At 37.2% G+C, this 21,647-nt stretch overlaps 1 protein-coding gene across 1 annotated transcript in view; it reads right to left on the bottom strand.

Moving 5' to 3' along the window:
• vapal (VAMP (vesicle-associated membrane protein)-associated protein A, like) overlaps positions 1–21,647 on the bottom strand; it is an 86,227-nt gene that overhangs the window by 5,089 nt on the left and 59,491 nt on the right. The window contains exons 3-5 of the mRNA XM_073047222.1: positions 20,239–20,342; positions 12,768–12,848; positions 7,246–7,425 (exon numbers count right to left, since the gene is read on the bottom strand). Coding sequence (XP_072903323.1) covers positions 7,246–7,425; positions 12,768–12,848; positions 20,239–20,342 — 365 coding nt within the window. The remainder of the gene's footprint in view (positions 1–7,245; positions 7,426–12,767; positions 12,849–20,238; positions 20,343–21,647) is intronic.

The raw sequence follows: 21,647 nt of genomic DNA on the forward strand, positions 1-21,647 counted from the left end.
TAAGCACAGATAGGCAATTCCTGCTTGTTTTCTTGCATTTATGAATATCACTTGCATGAGGCGTGGCCACCCGGCACCTGCCCGTCTCACCAGCCAGCAGCAGGGGAGCTGGCCCGTGCTACATCGGTCCACCTTCTTGGTCGCCTGCCAGCAGTCGCGCACTGCCCTCCTGCATCACCCAGCCGGCGCTCCATTCTGTTCTGCCTACAACCTCAGATCAGACATGGCAACCCGCTGAATTTAAGCATATTACTAAGCAGAGGAAAAGAAACTAATGAGGATTCCCTCAGTAACTGCGAGTGAAGAGGGAAGAGCCCAGCGCCGAATCCCCGGCCACCTGGCAGTCGCGTGAAATATGGCGTACAGAAAACCTCCTTTCTCTGACTTCTGCTTCTGCTCACCCAGATGTGCTGCCACCAACATCAACAGTTTTTGAAGAAACTGTTGCGCCAGTTTCAGCACCAGTTCCTGAAGCTTCACTCATTTTTCAAGATGAAGATGTTGATGATCCTGACAACAGCACACCTGCAAACATGTGACTTTGCCTGAAGGTATATTAAACATCTCACTTTAGAAGCGGAAGTGCTCAACTGTTCTGTATAAGTGAATTCCTGTACATTTACCTGTACCCTTTATTTTATCTGTGCCTGTACAGTATATTACTTCATTAAAATTTCACTTGCTACTCATTTAATATTTGTTTCATTATTATCTAACGTACTGATTTACATGATATTTTAAAGGTACGATGAGGTACATTACATTACTTAATGTGATCCGGCACTCTGCAGGTCCCAATGGTGCCGGATTAGTGAAGGGCGACCTGTAATATTGGAACAGTTCTCTCAATAAATACCGTAGATGTCGGATTATAAGCCGCTACTTTTTTCCCACATTTTGAACAGCTTTGAACACTGCGGCCTTTACTACGGTGGGGCTAATACATGGTTTTTTTTCATGCCGCCAAAAACATTTTGCCTCGTAACAGTAGACCAATAAAATTGATGAGTAGTTCACAGAGGTCCAATGAAATTGTACGATAAATCAAGCGCACTTTCACAATTAAATTATTGTAAATCAGTCATTTGTACTCACCCTCATCAACATGGAAAACACTCGAAGAAAAGCATTGTGCTGCCTTTATGGCAGTTATTTAGTTTATAATATTTTCGCTTAGTAATTCATTTGTTAGTATTTTCTAGTTAAAGTTAGAAGTGTTTAAGTACCCGGTATATTTGTTTTCTGTACTACATCCCGGGATGCTATGACGTCACATCCAGTTTCGCCGCGTCTTGTGGGAAATACCGGTTTGCGATAAACGGGAAGGTGGGGGGCGAGCGGCATTAGACCCAAGCGAACGCTGCTTTTAAGTTAAAGGCGATCAATAACTTTTCCTGGTAGGCTGCAGTATATATATTTTTTACCAGTCGTTAGGAGATATTGGAATGTTGTTCAGTAAAAAAGTATACGCAACGTAATTTGTGTGTTACTGATACGTATGTATATTTAAAAGTAGCCGCATTACAGGCACGGTTCGAAAAAAAGCATTTGCAATATGTATTTGTTTATGTTACCATACGGATTTAATTAAAAGTTAAAAAATCCTCACGTGTAATATCTTTCTGTGTAAATATCTCATATTACAACGTGGGACACCTGCGGCCTAAAATCCGGTGCGGCTTGTACAAGTACAAAATTGATTTTCTTTCTAAAATTAGAGCCAGCGGCTTTTAATCAGGTGCGCTCTGTAGTGCGAAATCTACGGTAAATGAATAAGTACAAAGTTTTTTGTGTTATTTATTTAATTGGATTCTCTTTATCTAGTTTTACGAATTGCATGAAGATCTGATCACATTTTAGGTCATATTTGTGCAGAAAATTCAAAAGCGTTCAAAAACTTTCTAGCACCATTGTACAATGCATATAGATCTCATGAACAATTGCCAGACTAACAAAATAAACCTTTCCTCCCATATTAAGTACTTGTACTTCAAGAATTGGCATTTATATCAAAATGATAATAGTTATGCAAGTTATTGAGACATACAAAATTTAGAATATGATGTTTTTAGAAGTTCAAATTAATGCATTCAATTAGACAAATTAATCACAAGAATGTAAAAAGAAAGCAGATGAAAAATGGGAAGTGCTCTCCCTTGGTTTAAAAAGAGCTGGGTTCAAAGTCTACTTAAGGATGATATATTTTTCATAACTGATATGAAAATACTTATGCAGGTGTTTATATTAGAGATATTATCAGTGAAAAGGAATTAATTCATCAGATTTGAATTATTACCAATTAAACAAAGCACACAATAGTTTAAAAGAAATTGCAGGCAAGACAATGGCACATTTACTTATAGTATTATGTGCCATTTCACTACATAAATGATTGATGGTTTGCTCCTTCAACTGTCAAATCAGCTGTATAACATCACTAAAGAGCATATACAGTAGTGTGTAAAAGTCTCAGGCACATTTAAGAAAATTGCTGTAAAGTGAACGTTTTCAAAAATAGTGTATTGAAAAATTTATAAATATCAAAAAGTTCCTACAAAGTGCAGTACAAAAACTAAATCAAATCAATATTTGGTGTGATCATCCTTTGTCTTTTAAAACTGCATCAATTCTCTTAGATATATTGTGGTACAGTTTTATAAGTAAATCAGCTGATAGGTTGTTCCATGCATCTTAGAGAACCTGCCACAGTTCTTCTGCAGGCTTTGGCTGTCTCATTGCTGCAATCTCTTCAGGTAATTCAAGACAGCCTCGATAATGTTGAGATCAGGGCTTTGAGAAGGCCATAATCTGTTGCAGAACTCCTCATTCTTCCTTTCACTGAAGAAAGTTCTTTAAGACCTTGGCCATGAGTTTGGTTGGGGTCATTGTTCTGTACTTCTCAGCATCTAGGATCATAAACTCCATTTGCAGAAATACAGCCCAAACCTGCAGTGAACCTCCACCGTGCTTTACTGTTGGCTGCAGATACTCATGTAGCACTCTCCGGCTCTTCTATGGACAAAATGCCTCCTATTTAAGCCAAAAAAACTAAAATTTTGACTCAGCAGTTTAGACCACGCTGCCATTGTTCAGCACCAAAATCCTTGTGCTTTTGTGCGTAGTTGAGTGTCTTGGCTTATTTCTACTTCGGAGGAATAGCTTTTTGGCAGCAACTCTTCCAGGAAGACCACTTTTGTCAAGACTTCACTGGACTGTAGAAGGGTGTACTGGGTTCCAGTGGTTTTTGTGAGTTCAGAGCTAATAGCAGTGCTGGACTTCTTTGAATTCAGACTTCAGTTTGATGTATCTCTTGCCTGCTGCACTCAGTGTCTGTGGCTGATCACTGCATTCTTGGTCCTCAACCTTGCCTGTTTCTTTGTGCTTCTTCATAAGAGCTTGTATAGCACATCTTGAAACCAGTCTGCTGCAAAATTTCAGTTTGGGAGAGACCTTGCTAATGCAGGATGACCACTTTGTGTCTTGTTGCTATGTTCACTCTGGCCATGGTGTAAAAATTGATGATTTGAAGGTTAAAACTGTCACATCTGTCATACCTTCATCTTTTAGTTTAGCTGTCCTTCACCCAGTTTGATTCCTTCTACATCGATTTCAGTTGCAGTTAATCAGTTTAGTTCATTCAACTCATTATCTCTAAATTTAAACATGACATCACATAACCATTGGGCGTGAACAGGAGGGGCCGCGTCTTTCCATTTAAGCAAGAGCGTCCTTCTGGCCATAAGAGAAATAAAAGCCAAAATGTGCAAATCAGATGACTCCAAAATAATATCCTTTCCTCCAACAATACCAAATAAAACGGTCAAAGGATTAGGCTTAAAGTTTACTTTGAAAGGTATCGAGAAAGTTTGAAATAATTCTTTCCAATATTTTCCAAGTCTCAGACACATCCAAAACATATGAATGAGTGAAGCTTCTCCATTACTATATTTATCACAATACGGAGATATATCTAAATAAAAACGAGACAATTGGTCATTGTAGGAGACAGTGCCGGGCACATAACGATAAAGTGTTAACCAATTTGATTCCAAGTTTCCTCAGAAATTGAAGTCTGTAAATCTTGTTCCCAAAGATTTTTTATTTTTATCTAAAGGAACACTTCTCATTCCCAACAACATATTATAAATATCAGATATAGGTCCATTATAAAAAGGTTTCAAAGTAAAAAATAAATCTAGTAGGTTCTTATCAGAACTTTTAGGAAATTTAAAATAAATTTAGAGAAGATTCAATGTTCAATCTCTGAATCTAGTCAAGACTTTTAAACATTGTGGGGACCTTTGAATTATTTTCTAAACCTTTGATTTGCTGTTAAAGCACAGATGATGACTAATTTTTTTTCCCTTTTTTCTTTACTAATCAGCTTCGGTCTTGGTAGTGGGTTAGATTTTTTATATAATAAAATTACTATAATTCAATATTACAAATTAATTAATCTGTACGAATATAGGGTCAGGAGTCTTTATATGCAATTTAGTATAATATACTGATATATATTTTTGCCTTGTACTGTATTCCTATATGTAAATTAATAAAAATATTGGAAAGAGAACTCTATCTCATTGATCATTAGCATTCTGTTTTTGTTACCTTAGTTTAATCACGCAGTGTTATATACCTAAAAAGTAATGAGGTTTTTAATTTGAAAATTGATCTACGACTTGATATGCTACTTCCTTTAACAAAATGCAAAAATTTCTCTATCATTTAAATGAAAATTTACACTTTGGAAATCTAAAATGTGCTCTTTTCTACTGACATACTAATTCACAAGACAAAATATAACTAAAACAAAATTAATTAAATAAAACTTTTGCACAAGTACTGTAAAAATATTTAATATTTTACTGAGTGGTAGTTAACATGAATATTTCAACTGATACATTTCACATTCAAATAACTGAATAGCTAATTATACAGAAACATTTAAAGATTGTCCAATTTCCCCCAGATATCAATATTCATTTACAACTGTGTACAAAAAAATACAAAACTAACTTTAATTAAACAGTTTGGCATTAAATTATAAGGGTAAAATGAAGATTTGAAAATGAATCTAGTGCAGTCATGCACCCAATTTGGTCCCAAGGGACAAGAAAAATTATGACACAAGAGAAAGCTGAAAGTTGAAGGTATTATTTTGAACTCCTATAAAGAGTAGAAAGGTTACAATTCCCATGCAAGGTAGCATTTCAAAATAAAAGTCGCAATTCCAAATTAATATGAAAGTGTTATCATTTTATTTAAGTATTAAACTGTGAATGGATAATGAAAAGATAGTAAATAAAACAGTGACTTCCACATGTGCATTTTGTTAGATTGTTTGCACAAACTTTGTGGCTGAAAGAAAGCTTTAAGCTTTATTGCAAAAAGTCTGGAATTTAAAAATAGGAAAGTGTTGCTACGATTGAAGCATATTACTTTAGTCCCCTTCCCCAGAAAAATATTGTAGTATTGGAGGCAGTTCAAATGAGATTGAGGCTAACAGTTTAAATCTATGTTCTTTTTATAAGAATGAGGGAGGTTTGAAACATACAAAATCCTGATGGGCCATGAGGCCATAAGACAGGAGCAGAATTAGGCTGATCAGCCCATCAAGTCTGCTCCACCAATCCATCACGGTTGATCCCAGATCCCATTCAACTCCATACACCTGCCTTCTTGCCATATCCTTTGATGCCCTGACTGAGCAGGAAACTATCAACTTCCACCTTAAATATACGTACGGATTTGGCCTCCACCGTGATCTGTGGTAAAGCATTCCAGAAATTCACTATTCTCTGGCTAAGAAAAAAATTCCTCTTTACCTCTGTTTTAAAAGGTCACCCCTCAAATTTGAGTCTGTGCCCTCTAGTTCTGGATACCCCCACCATAGGAAACATCCTCTCCACAGCCACCCTATCTAGTCCTTTCAACATTCAGTAGGTTTCAATGAGATCCTCCCCGCATTCTTCTACATTCCAGTAAGTACATGCCCAAATCTGCTAAAAGTTCCTCATGTTAATCCCTTCATTTCCGGAATCATCCTCGTGCACCTCCTCTGGACTCTCTCCAACGACAACACATCCCTTCTGCAATATGGGGCCCAAAACTGTTGACAATACTCCGTGTGGCCTGACTAGCGTTTAATAAAGGCTCAGTGTTATCCCATTGCTTTTACATTCTATTCCGCTTGAAACAAATACCAACATTGCATTTGTTTTCTTTACCATAAACTCATCCTGTGAATTAACCTTTTGGGTGTCCTGAATGAGGGCTCCCAGTTCCTCTACACCTCTGATGTTTGAACCTTCTCCCCGTTTAGATAATAGTCCGCACTATCGTTCCTTTTACCAAAATGCATTCTTGCACATTTCCCAACATTGTATTCCATCCACCACTCTTTTGCCCATTCTTCCAGTTCGTCCAGGTCTTGCTGCAATCATATTGCTTCCTCAGCACTACCTAACCCTCCACCCATCTTCGTATCATCCAAACTTTGCCACAAAGCCATAAAATCCATTATCCAAATCACTGACAATGTGAAAAATAGCAGTCCCAATACTGACCTGAGGAACACCACTAGTCACTGGCAGCCAACCAGAAAAAGCCCCCTTTATTCCCACTTGCTGCCTCCTGCCTGTCAGCCATTCCTCTATCCATGCCAGTATCTTACCTGTAACACCATAGGATTTTTATCTTGTTGACAGAGTTGATGCTAATTGAAGAGGCAAACAATCAAACTGTTCATACTAATAATTTTATCATAAAGGAATGTTAGCCATTTTAAGTTATATGACATAAATTTTCATAATTTTAAAGTGTTTGTCAGCAGAATGCAAGATTGAATACAAATTGTTAACCCCTCGCAAATGCAAGAATTGAAATTGTTCTTAAAAATATTGTAAAACGTACTCTTGAGTCAGGCAGTCATGAGCATAATACTAAAGCTCCCAATTATACTAGTTTGATCATGGGGAGTTATATGCAGAGCTGGGAGCCTATTCCCTAGTCAACTTAAAATGGAGTACTAGCTCATTCTCAGTTTCTTCCCTCCCCCATCTCAAAATCTGTTTGAGATACAAACCTTATATCCTCTCATTTATTGCATCTTTTACTTGCAAAGTTCCAGAATCTGCCACTAATCACTTAGTATTAAGAGTATTACTCTCCAATTTATCACCTTCAGGAATGAATGCCTTATATATTCCAAGGCTTTTTTTGTATCAATTCATAATGGCTTACTTTTAACTGTAGATTCTCATCTGTTATTTTCACCAATTCAGCTTGAAGCCTCTTGCATTCCTCCATTAATTTTTTCACTTCTGTGTCATCCATTGAAGTACTGGCTGATTTTGGTATTGCCGGACCTTCTGATTTAGGAGCATTCGTTACTGCAGCAGATTTATTTATTTCTAGATCATTCTGTGAAGATTTTCAGATAGAATCATTACTTAGACATATGAAAATTAATTTTACAGAACAGTGGCATAAAATACACAAAATCTGCATGCTATATTTATAAAATCAGTTACAAAAACAAACTAGATTAATATAAAGTGTGATACTCGAAATTTTGAATTTTAGCTTGTATTAACTCTTCAAAAAGAATCCCTCAAATAATCACAGTACATTTGCCCTCTCAATTAATATCAAATAGGAAAAATTTTTGATAGTTCCTTTTGTGCAAACATTCAACTACTATGTTATACAAATCTGTTACGTCTTTCATGTATTTTCCACATTTCAGAAGTAGAAATATGGCAATACTTGAAAAATAGCAATATTTAAGATGCTACTTGCTACTACCAACATTTTTAAATTACATTTTGCAAATACATCTGTTATTTGTCCAATTAAACCATGTTTGATAATTGCTGCTCAATACATTCATCTGCTGCAACACATACAAAGTGCTGGAGGAACTCAGCAGATGGAAATGAATGAACAGCCAAAGTTTTGGGCTGAGACCCTTCTTCACAACTGGAAAGGAAAGGAAAGATGCCAGAAATAAAAAGGTGGGGAAAGGGGAAAGAAGACTAGCTCAGTGATAGGTGAAACTAGGTGGGTGGGAAAGGTAAAAGGCTGGAGAAGGAGGAATCTGATAGGAGAGTGGACTGGGGAGAAAGGAGGGGCACCAGAGGAAGGAAATAGGCATGTGAGGAGAAGAGTAAGAGGCCAGAGTGGGGAATAGAAAAAGAGGGAAGTGAAAGGGAAAAATATTACCAGAAGGAGAAATTGATGTTCATGCCATCAGGTTGGAGGCTACCTAGACGGAAAATGAGGTGTTGCTATTTTCATCTATTAACTTTTACAACTGCAAAGTACTGGCTCAGAAGATTAAAACCAAATTAAAATTCTACTCTATTACTTATGCATATACAAAGACTACAATTCAGAATCCAAAATATCTTATCCACCTTCTGCAAAAATGTCAAACATAAATGCAAACAAAAGAACAGTGGACTCCTCTTACTGTCTTTTTGTCAGTTTTCTGAATTTAATTGTTCAGGTTATGTTGCAGTTTTGTTTTTGTCATACTAGCTTGCAAATCCCTCAAAATTTATAACATTGTCCCCTTTGCACTCCATCTGGGGAAAGCAAGACCATTGCATCTCAATTTGAATGAAAAAATGATCAGACATAAATACATTGTACATAAGTGACAATATATCAACTAATTTTTCCTCAAAAAAATGACAACAGGAATCCACTGTACAATTCTTGCTGCAATATTTGCAGTAATCCTTTCTCACTAGCACAGACCTGGACCTTTTGCATTCTGACTTCACTTGCTGCAGAAGATACAAATCCCTGCAGGTCACTTCTATGGCTATCATTGCTTGGAGTCTGACGGATGCCACCACGAACTGATTTGTGAAACCTGAGCCCACTTCCTGGTGTGGATACAGCACGTGGAGGTAGTCGAGAACTGTCATAATAGTGCACAAAGCTGTGCAGATCCATCTTTCCTGTATCTAATGGGGTGTCTAAATCACTGCCTAATAGGTCGAACTCTACAATCTCGTTCTGCTACATAGAAAAAAAACACTTCAGATACATGCAGTAATAACTACCTTTTCTTTTGACTGTTATAAGCAGAGCTTGCATTTCTTTGAGGTCCAAAAGAAAAGCAAATATTATTTGAAAGAATGTAGTTTATTTTTATAGATAGCACACTCTTCTGCTGGATTTGATTCAATTATCCCAATCAATTGCAAAAGTTTTGTCCACTGTTACCAATGGCATATTTACAGAAGGGGGTATATTTAAAAATATATACACAAGATTATAAAAAATGCATGCCCTTCTTATGAACCAAGTCTGTTATTACATGACTTGCATAAATCACAAATCACTAATTCAATTACTTCATTAAGTTCAGTACAACACAATGCTGGTCACAATGATGCTTTATACAGTATGCATTTGCACTTTTAGTAAATAAAAAGGTATACTGCTCTTTAATTAGATGTCTGTCCCTCTAATGTTTTGAAGAATTAAGAAAATCTCCAATTGCAATTTGGGGTCACTTAATCATCAATAGCACCTCCATTTTAGTTATGAATGAACTATTAAGATCATAAACCACTTCTGTATTATTACAATCTCTTGCAATAATGCTATTAAAATACTTCAGAGCACACATAAAATTAAATTTAAAATACTACTACATATACTTTGGAATTTTATTTTTGCTTTTTGGCTAATGAAAAATGATGGGTACCAAGTTCAGGGGAGAACAGGAAATAAGGCAAATGATAATAGTGACAAACCATCCAGGTAAAAGAGAAACACATTTGGCCATTTCAGAGTCCTGTAAAAGGAACTTTTTTTTACTACTATAGAAAATTTCAATGAACCATAAACTAAGAGACAAAAAATGAACCAAATGCTTCAAGGGGCAATAAAAATTTGCTTTCTCACAAGTATGAACTTTCATAATTCTGTTCTTAATCTTAAAGGATGTTTCATATTGGATATACAGTAGATTCCAGTGAATTAGGCCATCGGTCAATCAGGACAACTCTGAGGAACAAAAACTGAATCTAGAAAATAGCTGGTATTCCCTTTGTTTATTTGGGACACTATGCCACTTAACTGGGACAGGGGACATGCTGAACACTTTCTAACTAATGTCAATCACATGGACTTGCGTGGACGTTAAACTGTATACTATGCTTAGAGCAATTAGTTTTTAAAATAGCATCAGTTGAGTGTATCTGTGTTCAAAATGCAGTGATTTTTGTCACTCTCACTGATAGTTGGTGAGAAATAAGTAGCAAGAAGATTTGGGACTACTTTACTCACCGCAATTTCAAGCTTTCAGGCTTGGTGATGCCAGAAATAACAGTGAAACTGAAATGATTTCACTACTTCAACAAGTTAGGAATTATAAAGAATTTGAACATACAGGTGGCCCCCGCTTTTCGAACGTTCGATTTACGACAACTCGCTGTTACGACTTACATTAGTACCTGTTTTCGCTAACCAGAGGATTTTCGCTTTTACAAAAAAAAGACGCCCGCTTTATACGTGTGTTTACCCCGAGAGAGACTACAATGACCGTGAAGCCTTGTGCGGGCAGTTGTTTGCGCATGCGTGTACGTGCTGATTTTTTTTCTCCAAATTGATTTTGGCTCACGGCCTTCCCGAGTTTGATAAGTGAAACTACACCGTACCTACAATATTTCTACTTTATATAGGGTGTAAATTTATCATATCATTCCTGCTTTTACTATATGTTAGTGTTATTTTAGGCTTTATGTGTTATTTGCTTTGATTTGGTAGGTTATTTTTTTTGGGACTGGGAATGCTCAAACGTTTTTCCCATATAATTTAATGGTAATTGCTTCTTCGCTTTACGACATTTCAGATTACAAACAGATTCACAGGAACGCTCTACCTTCAGATTGCGGAGGAAAACTATCAACAATCACCTTGAATGTTACAGTGAAAATGAAGATTTGGAGGGTGCAATCATCAAAAGCATTATGAAAGCAGTCCATTATCTGCACTTGGTACCCATGCTGATTTTGTTCATTTATGGACAATTTAAAAAGAACATGGCAGATGAATTCCTCCATCAATAACTATTAGGAACTAATACAGTTTTATAATACTGTAGAGGTATTAATAGTGTTCTAATTTGTTCCGTATTTCAACTAAATATATTAATTGCTACTCAGTTAATTAGTAGTTTGTCTTTTTTATATCTTTTAAATATTTCCATGAGTTTGGCTAATTAGGACAGCCACTTAATTGGGCCAAAATGTACTGGTTCTGATATGTCCCAATTAACCAGAATCCACCGTATAAAAAGAATTTTGTGAAAAATTGTGTCAAAATAACAGTATTTAAATATAAATTAATTCAATGAAAATGCCTTTGAGTGGTAAATACTTCTTATGAAATTAAATGCCATTAATAACTGTTAGAACATTAGAAGGTTGTTGAATAATTATTTACTGCACAGTCACACGTGGATGGTGAGTACATGGAACAAGCTACTAGAGGTGGTGACAGAGGCAATCCAATTACAATTCAATGGATTCCAGTTACACACTGGAACCAGTGAATTTTATCCAATTAAGCAGCTGTCCCTATTAGCCAACATTTTATAGAAATTAGAAAGGTATATAGAAAACAAACTATGTTTAAATGAGTAACAAATAATACTACTACAGTACTATAAAACTGTATTAGTTCATAATAGTTATCAACTGAGGAATTCATTCAGTGTATGCTGCCATGTTCTTTTGATTGACTGTAAATGAACAAAATCAACGTAGATATTTTTTGTATATAATACTTCTTTCATACAATGTTTTCAAATGATTGCATTTTCCAAACTTTCATTTTCATTGTAACATTGAAGATTAATGTCAATATGTACAAATTCTTTGTAGGTCCGAACTTGTTGAAATAGTGAAATCATTTCAATTTCACTCATAGCCATTTCTGGTTCCTCTAATGCTAAATGCTTGAAACCACAGTGAGCTAAACAGTTCTGAATTGTCTTACTGTTTATTTCTCGACAACTAGCAGTAACAAAAATCACTGCTTTTTGAATACACACACTGACATTCTTTAAAAATTATTTGCTCTAACCATGGTGTAGTGTCTAACATCTGCACGTGACTGATACTAGTTAGAAACTGTTCGGCATAGCCTCCTGTCCCAATTAAGCAGCATAGTGTCCCAAATAAACTAAGGGAATCCCAGCTATTCTCTCAATTTTTTTTGTTCTTTAAGAGCCGTCTCAAATAAGCGGCTGCCCACTTAACTCTTGAACCAATTCAATGGAATAGATTACATTTAAAATATATTTTGATAGGTACAGTAATGGGAAAGATTTAAAGGTATATGGTCCAAACACAGGCAAATGGGATGAGCAGAGTTAGGCATATTGGTCAGTGTAGACTCTTCTAACATATCACTTGTTAACTTATTACTCCATCTTTAAAGACTGAACAAACATTTGACTTAGACTCAATTAGAGATTATTCGTGTGACATATCCCAATGTGTGTTTCTACATTAATTAAAAATGTATTCCTATATTTCAATTTGTTCAAGGAAAAAAAACAGGAAAATTATTCAGTCATAAAATTCAGCATACATCTTTGCAATTAATGAATTATCCCATTTATCAAATATGCATTTACTCTTACAGACATTCAAGGGTTATAAACAGAAAGTTAAACAGTCAACACATTGGTATCAATCAAAATAAAACTCGAATATTTTGTCTCATTATTCTCTCACCGGTTTCTCGTTTTCAAATGGCAATTCAAAGACACATCTGAGTTTGGAGTCCATCAGATCTTCTGCCTTTGCATCCTTCCACTTAAGAAATTTACAAACAGAAAAGAATGAATAACTTAAATTTAAACATACATAAAACCTAATAACTGGCAACAGAAATTGATGCAAAAGATGAAGTCACATCAGGAAAACTCAGAAATCTACTCCAGAAACCTCACTGTTTGCACACTAGATGCAATTCCACAATGCAAATCAAGACTAAATTGGAAATTAACCAAGATTCAGGTAATTCTCACATCTAGGAATGTAGCAGCAAAAATATATTTCTGTAATATTTTATAAAATCTGTGATATTTCTAAATTAACACTTTTAAATTCAAGAAACTGAGGAAAGGGGGAATATACTTGACTTACCTCAGTTTCTTTTGTAGTGAAATAGTTTCCAGCAAAATATAGATTTTAAATAGTCATATTTTCAAATTTGTCAAATGGATGTTCTTTTTTTTTTAATATACAAAATGTATACAGATCCACAGAAAAACTGAGCATTAGTCCAGACAATGCAAGGAAATAGGTACACGGAGCTTAGAAAAGTGGAGGTCTATGGGTAACCCTAGGTAATTTCTACAGTAATGTTCAGCACAGCATTGTGGGCTGAAGGGTCTGTATGGTCCTGTAAGTTTTCTATGTTTCTATTTTTTTTAATGGCTACTTTAACATATGGATAGAGCAAAGAGCATTCTGATGTGGAGCATTCTAATATTCTAGCACCATTCACTTAAACTGTATCATATTTCTCACTCAGTTCAAGCATCCAATGGTGATAATAGAAAGCACAATGCCATTTATACCCCCATTTCAAACACCAAGTTTTTATGCACAACTCAGTTTTTCCAGGTACTCCAAAGCAATTAAACCTTCCTTTGCATCTTGCATCTGCAGCTTGTGAGCAACCTCAGGCATGAAAAGGAGCAACAGCAAAATGAATTGAATGTTCCCACAAAACATTAACTTTCCAAGGACAGTAAAGCATTGCTGTCATATTTTGGGGTCCATTAGGTATAGTTAATGGATTTTGCACCTCACATCATTGATAGGTGGTCATTCTGGATTGCAATCAGGACTCCAGCTCATGGCTAATAGCTTAGTAGTCTGCAGCAAGCTCAGGGACTCAGTATTCACTACATTTCACTTACTAATTATATCACAAATCCTAACAAAATTGTTTGGTAATTTGGCAAAGCTTACTGCAATACATTTCACTGAACTGTTGCTGCAACTGCAGTTACTAGATAGATGAAACAAGAGAAAATTACAGAAAAGCACACGACTTGCAAAAGTAGGGCCAACATTGTTTAATCATGCTTCATAAGGATCCATCTTCTACATCTAATGAGCACCATAAAACCCCACACCTTAATTGATCTAGAACTTCAAAGGAAGTACAGTTATGTGCCATCAGCAGCAGTATGCTATCTCAGTCTGCCTTTTAGCTCCCATTCTCACCAACTTAAAGACTAGAATTTTAATTAGCTCAAGCAATTCCTGCAATTAAAAATTGTTCCTTCCATCTCTGTACAGTTTGTCAGTCATCAACATCACCATCAGGCACAGAGGAATCATAACTCGACCTGCTTCCATTCACTAAGTGGTCTACACCTTACTTGATATTTAAAATAATACTTGACACCAATTCCATCTGTAAAAGTCAAGAGGCAAACGATCAGTAATGGTACAATTACATGAATAGCAAGAGAGCTGATTCTAACTGTCCATTTCCTTTTACAGATGCTCCCTGACCTGCTGAATTCATCTAAGTTTTTTTTCTCCTCTTGATTTCAACATTTGCAGTCTTTTTATGCTGGATCTATGCTATTGTTGAAATTTGCTTTCTGTTTTGATCTATGCTTTTTAAGCTCAGCTTCATTACTTACATGTCAAATAACACCATAATACAAAGAAGCAAAACTGTCATTCAGCCCATAGAGTCTACTCTATGGATGATTTATATTCCCTCTCAACCCCATCTTCTGCCTTCTTACCACAATCTTTGACACCCTTACTAATCAAGAAACTATCAACCAAGAAATGAGATTTGCGGTGTGAGCTGTAGAGATGCCCTGCCCTATAAAATAGCCACACAGTCAGGACCTGATACAGCCTGCTCTTCTCAAGAAAGTTCTTTATCAAAGGTTAGGGGAGAAAGCTGGGAATGGGGCTCAGGAGGGAAAATCAAAAGACCAGCCATGATTAAATGGTGGAGCAGACTCAATGGGTCAAATAGCCTAATTCTGCTCCTATGTTTTAGGCTCTTAAGTGCACCATGCCTCGATCAAAACAATTTTCAGAGGACCTTAGAAGAATTGTAGAGATGCATGAAGCTGTAAAAGGGTACAAAAGCATTCCTAAAAACCTGAGAGTTCACCAGTCCACAGTAAGAGAAATTGACTACAGCTGGAGTAAGTTCAGTACTGCTGCTAGTCTCCCTAGGAGAAAGCATCCTGCAAAGATCACACCAAGAGCACTAACTCGCAATGCTGAAGGGGGAGAAAAAGAACTCAGAGGTAACAGCAAAAGACCTGCAAAACGCTCTAGAACTTGATAAAGTCTCTGTTCATGAGTCCACTACAAGAAAAAGACTGAACAAGAATGATGTTCCTGGAAGGACACCATGGAAGAAACTACAGCTCTTCAAAAAAATAATTACTGCATGTATCAAGTTTACAAAAGACCAGCTGGATGTTCCACAACACTCCTGAGACAATATTCTGTGGCCACACAAGACAAAAGTTGCACATTTTGACAGAAGTGCACATTGCTATGTTTGGAGGAAAAAGTGCATTGCACACCAACATCAAAACCTCATCCCAACTGTGAAACATGGTAGAACAAGCATCATGGTTTAGGGCTGCTTTGCTGTCTTAGGGGCTGAACTGCTTACAAACACTGAGGGAATAATGAATTCAAAATTGTATCAAGACATTTACAGGAGAATGTCAAGGTAGTAGTCCATCACCAGAAGCTTAATAGATAATGCAACAATGATCCAAAACACAAGAGTAAATCAACAAAAGAATTGTTTAAAAAGAAGAAAATTCATGTTTTAGAATGACCAAGTCACACTCTAGACCTTAACCCAATTGAGATGCTGTGGCATGACCTGAAGAGGGCTGTTCATGTAAGGTATCCCAGAAATATTGATGAACTAAAACAATTCTGTATGAAGAAAATTCCTCCTCACTGTTGTGCAAGTCTGATCAACAGCTACAGGAAACATTTGGTGGAGGTTACTGCTGCTAAAGGAGGTTTTACCAGTTATTAAATACAAGGGTTCACATACTTTTTCCAGCCTGGACTGTGAATGATTAAACAAAGTGTTTAATAAAGACATGAAAAGAACAATTGTTTGTGTGTTATTAGTTTAAGCAGATTGTGTTTGTCTATTATTGTGCCTTAGATGAAGATCAGACCACATTTTAAGAATAATTGATGCAGAAAACCAGGTTAATTGCTGGGTGACTATTAGGTGAGGGAAAGGGAACAATCAGACAGTGCAGAGTACCCCTGTAGCCGTTCCTTTCAATAACTGCTCTGGATACTGTGGAGGTACAAGCTACTAGGGGAATGCCACAGCAACTAGGTCTGTAGCACTGAGTCTATCTCTGTGGCTCAGAAGGGAAGGGGGAGGAGGAGAATGGTGGTGAAAAGGAATTCAATGGTGGACATCAAAGAAACTCCTGGATAGTACATTGCCTTCATGGCAATGTACCATCCAGGATCAGTGACATCTCAGATCAGGTCCAGAACATTCTTAAGGGGAAGGGTGGTCAAAAGTCATGGTACATATTGGTAGCAATGACAGAGTTAGGAAAAGGGTTAAGCTCCTGAAGACCAAATATAGGGAACTAGGTAGAAAGCTAAAAAGCAGGATCTCAAGGGTAGTCATCTTGGATTGCTTAATGTGCAAATAAGAGTAAGTAGAGGATAATTTGGCAGATGAATGTGTAGCTAAAGAATTGTTGCAGAGGGAAGGGTTTCAGATGTGTAGATCATTGGGGTCCCTTCTGGAGAAGGTATGACCTGCACAAAAGTGATGTGTTAAACCTGAACTCAAGTGAGACCAATGTCCTTGAGGGCAGGTTTGCTAGAGTTTTTGGGGAGAATTTAAAGTAGGTTGTCATAGGAATGTAAACTGAAGTTATAGGTCAGAGGACAGAGCAGTTGGTGTAAAGGTAAATGCAACATGTTGAGATGATGATAAAGGATAACCAATAAAGTTAGTTGGATGGATTTAAATGTATACTTTAATGCAAGAAGTACCAGAAACAAGGGTAATGAACTTCCAGCATGGATCAGTACATGGAACTACTACATTGTGGTCATTAAGGAGACCTGACAGTCACAAGGAAAAGCGTAGCTTTTGTTACGTTCTGGGCTTTAGATGTTCCAAAAGGAACTGGGAGGGAGGTAAAAGAGGCTGGTAAGTGGCATTGATAATCAAGGATAGTATTGCAGAAAGGGAGAACATTGTAGAGGGATTGTCTACTAAGTCAAAAATGGTAGGAGAGCAATCGCTCTATTAGGAGTATTCTATGGAACCCACAACCCATCCTGCCCCAATAGCAGCAGAAAAAATGAGGAGCAGATCAGAAAGCATATTTTGGAAAGGTGCAAAAATAACAGGGATGTTGTCATCAGTGAATTAAACTTCTCCAATAGTGATTGAGACCTCTTTACTGCAAAATGTTTAAATAGGGTAGAATTTATTAAATATGCCCAGGAAGGATTTCTGCCACAATATGTGGGCAGGCTGACTGAAGAGACCATATTGGATCTAGTCCTGGGCATGTAACAAATCCCTTAGTGGGTGACAGCTCAGAGACAGTGACCACAACTCCGACCTTTACCATAGCCCTGTATAGGATAGGAACAGACAGAATGGGAAAATATTTAATTGGGGGAGGGTGAATTATAATGCCATTAGGAAAGAATTGGGAACAGATGTACTCAGGGAAATGTACAATGGGAATGTAGATGTTGTTTAGGGAACACTTGCATGGGTTTCTGCATAGGTTTGTTCCACTGCTGCAGGGTAAAGCTGTAAGGGTGAAGGAACCATGTTTGACAAGAGAAGTCAAAAAATCTAGTCAAGAGAAAGGACGAAGCATACTTAAGGTTTAGGAAGTAGACTCAGACAGGGCTCAAGAGTTATAAGGCAGTCAGGAAGGAACTTAAGAGAGCTAGAAGAGGACAAGAGAAGATCCTGGTGAGTAGAATTACTAGAGGTTGACTAGAGTGAGGGTAGGACTGATCTGGAACAGAAGAGGAAATGTATATGGAGTCACAGCAGATAGGGGAAAACCTTGATGGATACTTTGCTTCAGTATTCACCAGGGAGATAGATGGATCTTTATGAATGTGAGGTCAATACAGAACTGGCTAATATGCTGGAACACATCGATGTTAAGGAACACTTGCTGGAACTTTTGAAACATTAGGATAGAATCAGAATTAGGTGTCCAGGGCCAGACACAATATATCCCAGGTACAGAAAGCGAGGGAAGAGATTGCTAAGCCTTTGGCAATGATCTTTGTATCCTCACTGGCCACAGGAGTCGTAGAAGTAGATTGGACAGTAGCAAACATTATTCCTTTGTTCATGAAGGTAATGGGGTAATCCTGAGAACTAAAGACCACCGAGACCATCAGTAGTGAGCAAACCATTGAAGATCCTTAGAGACAGAATTTACAAGCATTTGAAGAAGCAGTCTGCTTAGGGATAGTCAACATAGCTTTGTGAGGGACAGATCATGCTTTAAGAGCCTGATTGAATTCTTCGAGAAAGTGACAAAACAAATTGAACAGTAGATGCGTGTATGTGGATTTTAGTAAGGTGTTTTTCGACAATATTCCCCATGGTAGATGCATTTAGAAAGTCATGAGGTATGGGACCCAAGGAAATAGAACCACAGAAGATTACAGCACAGAAACAGGCCTTTTGGTCCTTCTCGGCTATGCCAAACCATTTTTCTGCCAGTCCCACTGACCTGCACCTGGACCATATCCCTCCATACACCTCTCATCCATGTACCTGTCCAAGTTTTTCTTAAATGTTAAGAAAAAATTTGGCTGTGTAGATACAGAATTGGCTTGCCCACAGATAGCAGAGGGAGGTAGTAGGTAGAGCATATTCTGCCTAGAGGTCATTGACCAGTGGTGTTCTGTAGATCTGTCCTGGAAACACTACTCTTTGTGATTTTTATAAATGACTTAGCTGTAGAAGTGGAAGGGGTGGATTAGTAAGTTTGCAGGTAACACAAACATTGTTGTAGTTGTGGATAGTGTAGAGTTCCCACCAATTTTTTATGCTATAGACCATTACCATTAACCAATGAGTTCCTGGATATAGGTTGGGAACCCCCAATGTAGAAGATTGTCACAGATTATAAAGGGACATAGATAAGATGCAGAGCTTAGCTGAGAAATGACAGATGGAGTTCAATCAGGATAAGAGTGAAGTGATACACTTTGGAAGGTCAAACTTGAAGGCAGAATCTAATGTTAATAGCAGGATTCTTAGCAGTGTGGAGCAACAGCAGAATCCTGGGGTCCACTTCCATAGATCCCTTGAAGTTCCTGCTCAAGTTGATAGGGTGGTTAAGAAGGCGCATGTTGCAATGGCCTTCATTAATCAGGGGATTGAGTACTAGAGCTATGAAGTAATGTTGCAGCTCTATAAAACTCTGGTTAGACCACACATGGAAGTACAGTGTTCAGTTCTGGTCACATTATAGAAGAATTAGAGAGGATGCAGAGGAGATTGACCAGGTTGCTGCTTGGATTAGAGAGCATGTCTTATGAGAAAAGGTTGAGCAAGCTAAGACTTTTCGCTTTGGAGCAAGAGAATGAGAGACTTGACAGAGGTGTACAAAATGATAAGAAGCACAGACACAATGGACAGTCAGCACCATTTTCACAGGAAGGCAATCAGTAATAGAAGATGGCATTATTTTAAGGTGATTAGAGGATAGTACAGGGGGGATGTCAGAGGTAGTTTTGTTTTTAAAACACAGAGTAGTAGGTGAATGGAATGCACTGCCAGGAGTAATGGTAGACGCAGATATACTAGGGAGATTTAAGAGACTTTAGATGGGGACATGGATGAAAGAAAAATAGAAGGCTATGTTGGAGGGAAGGGCTAAATTGATCCTGGAGTAGGTTAAAAGGCTGGCACAATATCATGAGCAGAAGGGCTTATAAAAGCTCTATGTTCTATATTGACATTAGGTTAGGTGTAGGACTAGGAAGGATTTGTTTAATACACTAATTATAGTCAGTAATGCTTTGTACGGTACATTAAAACCAATCAATGCCTTCTGTAAAATGTAGGCCCTAGAAAAATCAGTCTCAGTTTTTGTGGAAAACAATATTTTAGCAGCAAATCCTTTATCAGGTAAAATATAATACTTACTACTGCATCCATATCTGCAGCACCAGGTGGAGCATAGACTGTTTGTACCATGAATTTGTGTTTGCTTTTCTCATTGGGATCATAGTCAAAAGGCTGCAACATTACTGGAGAGAGAAAACAGAAATGTTAGCTTTGAAGAGGCCAGGTATTAGTAATTAATTTTACCATTTAAAGCTGCTGTTCAGGATGTGATTGTGCTCACATCCCAAATTAAAATACAATATGTATATTCACATTAAACAAAATAGCTACCCAAGCCCGCTGTTTGCTAAAGGAACCAGTCTAGATTCCTTTAGTGTTACCGTAGATTCCGGACTACAGAGCGCACCTGATTAAAAGCCGCTGGCTCTAATTTTAGAAATAAAATCAATTTTTTAATTGTAAAGGCCGCACCGGATTTTAGGCCGCACCGCTACTTTTAAATATACATACGTATCGGTAACACAAATTACGTTGCATATACTTTTTTACTGAACAGCACAAACAACATTCCAATATCTCCTAGCGACTGGTAAAAATATATATACTGCAGCCTACCAGGAAAAGTTATTGATCGCCTTTAACTTAAAAGCAGCGTTTTCGCTCGGGTCTGATGCGCTCGCGTAACGTGATCGGGTCTAATCGGGTCTGATGCGCTCGGGTCTGACGCGCTCGCATAACGCGATCGGGTCTAATCGGGTCTGATGCGCTCGGGTCTGACGCGCTCGCGTAATGCCCCCACCTTCCCGTATATATCCCACAAGACGCGGCGAAACCGGGTGTGACGTCATAGCATCCCGGGATGTAGTACAGAAAACAAATATACCCGGTAGTTAAAACACTTCTAACTTTAACTAACAAATGAATTACTAAGCGAAAATATTATAAACTAAGTAACTGCCATAAAGGCAGCACAATGCTTTTCTTCGAGTGTTTTCCATGTTGATGAGGGTGAGTACAAATGACTGATTTACAATAATTTAATTGTGAAAGTGCGCTTGATTTATCGTACAATTTCATTGGACCTCTGTGAACTACTCATCAATTTTATTGGTCTACTGTTACGAGGCAAAATGTTTACGAGGCGGCATGAAAAAAAACCATGTATTAGCCGCTCTGGATTAAAGGCCGCAGAGTTCAAAGCTGTTCAAAATGTGGGAAAAAAGTAGCGGCTTATAATCCGGAATCTACGGTATATAGATTTTTTCCATTGGTGCAAAAAAGTAGCTATATTAATGCATCATTTTAGAATCTAGTTCCAAAGATCACAGTGACATAAAAGTTGTGTATTCTTCTACTTTCTATGCTCAAAAGATCACAAAAGTACTTGAACTAAATTCTGTAAGTTAACTGCAATGGTAAAATATTTTTTAAATCTTATAAATATACTGTACATTAAGATATTGTGAATACAAATTAAAATATTCAGG

This window comes from Hemitrygon akajei, chromosome 1 (genome assembly GCF_048418815.1).
Source record: "Hemitrygon akajei chromosome 1, sHemAka1.3, whole genome shotgun sequence".
Taxonomy (NCBI): Eukaryota; Metazoa; Chordata; class Chondrichthyes; order Myliobatiformes; family Dasyatidae; genus Hemitrygon; species Hemitrygon akajei.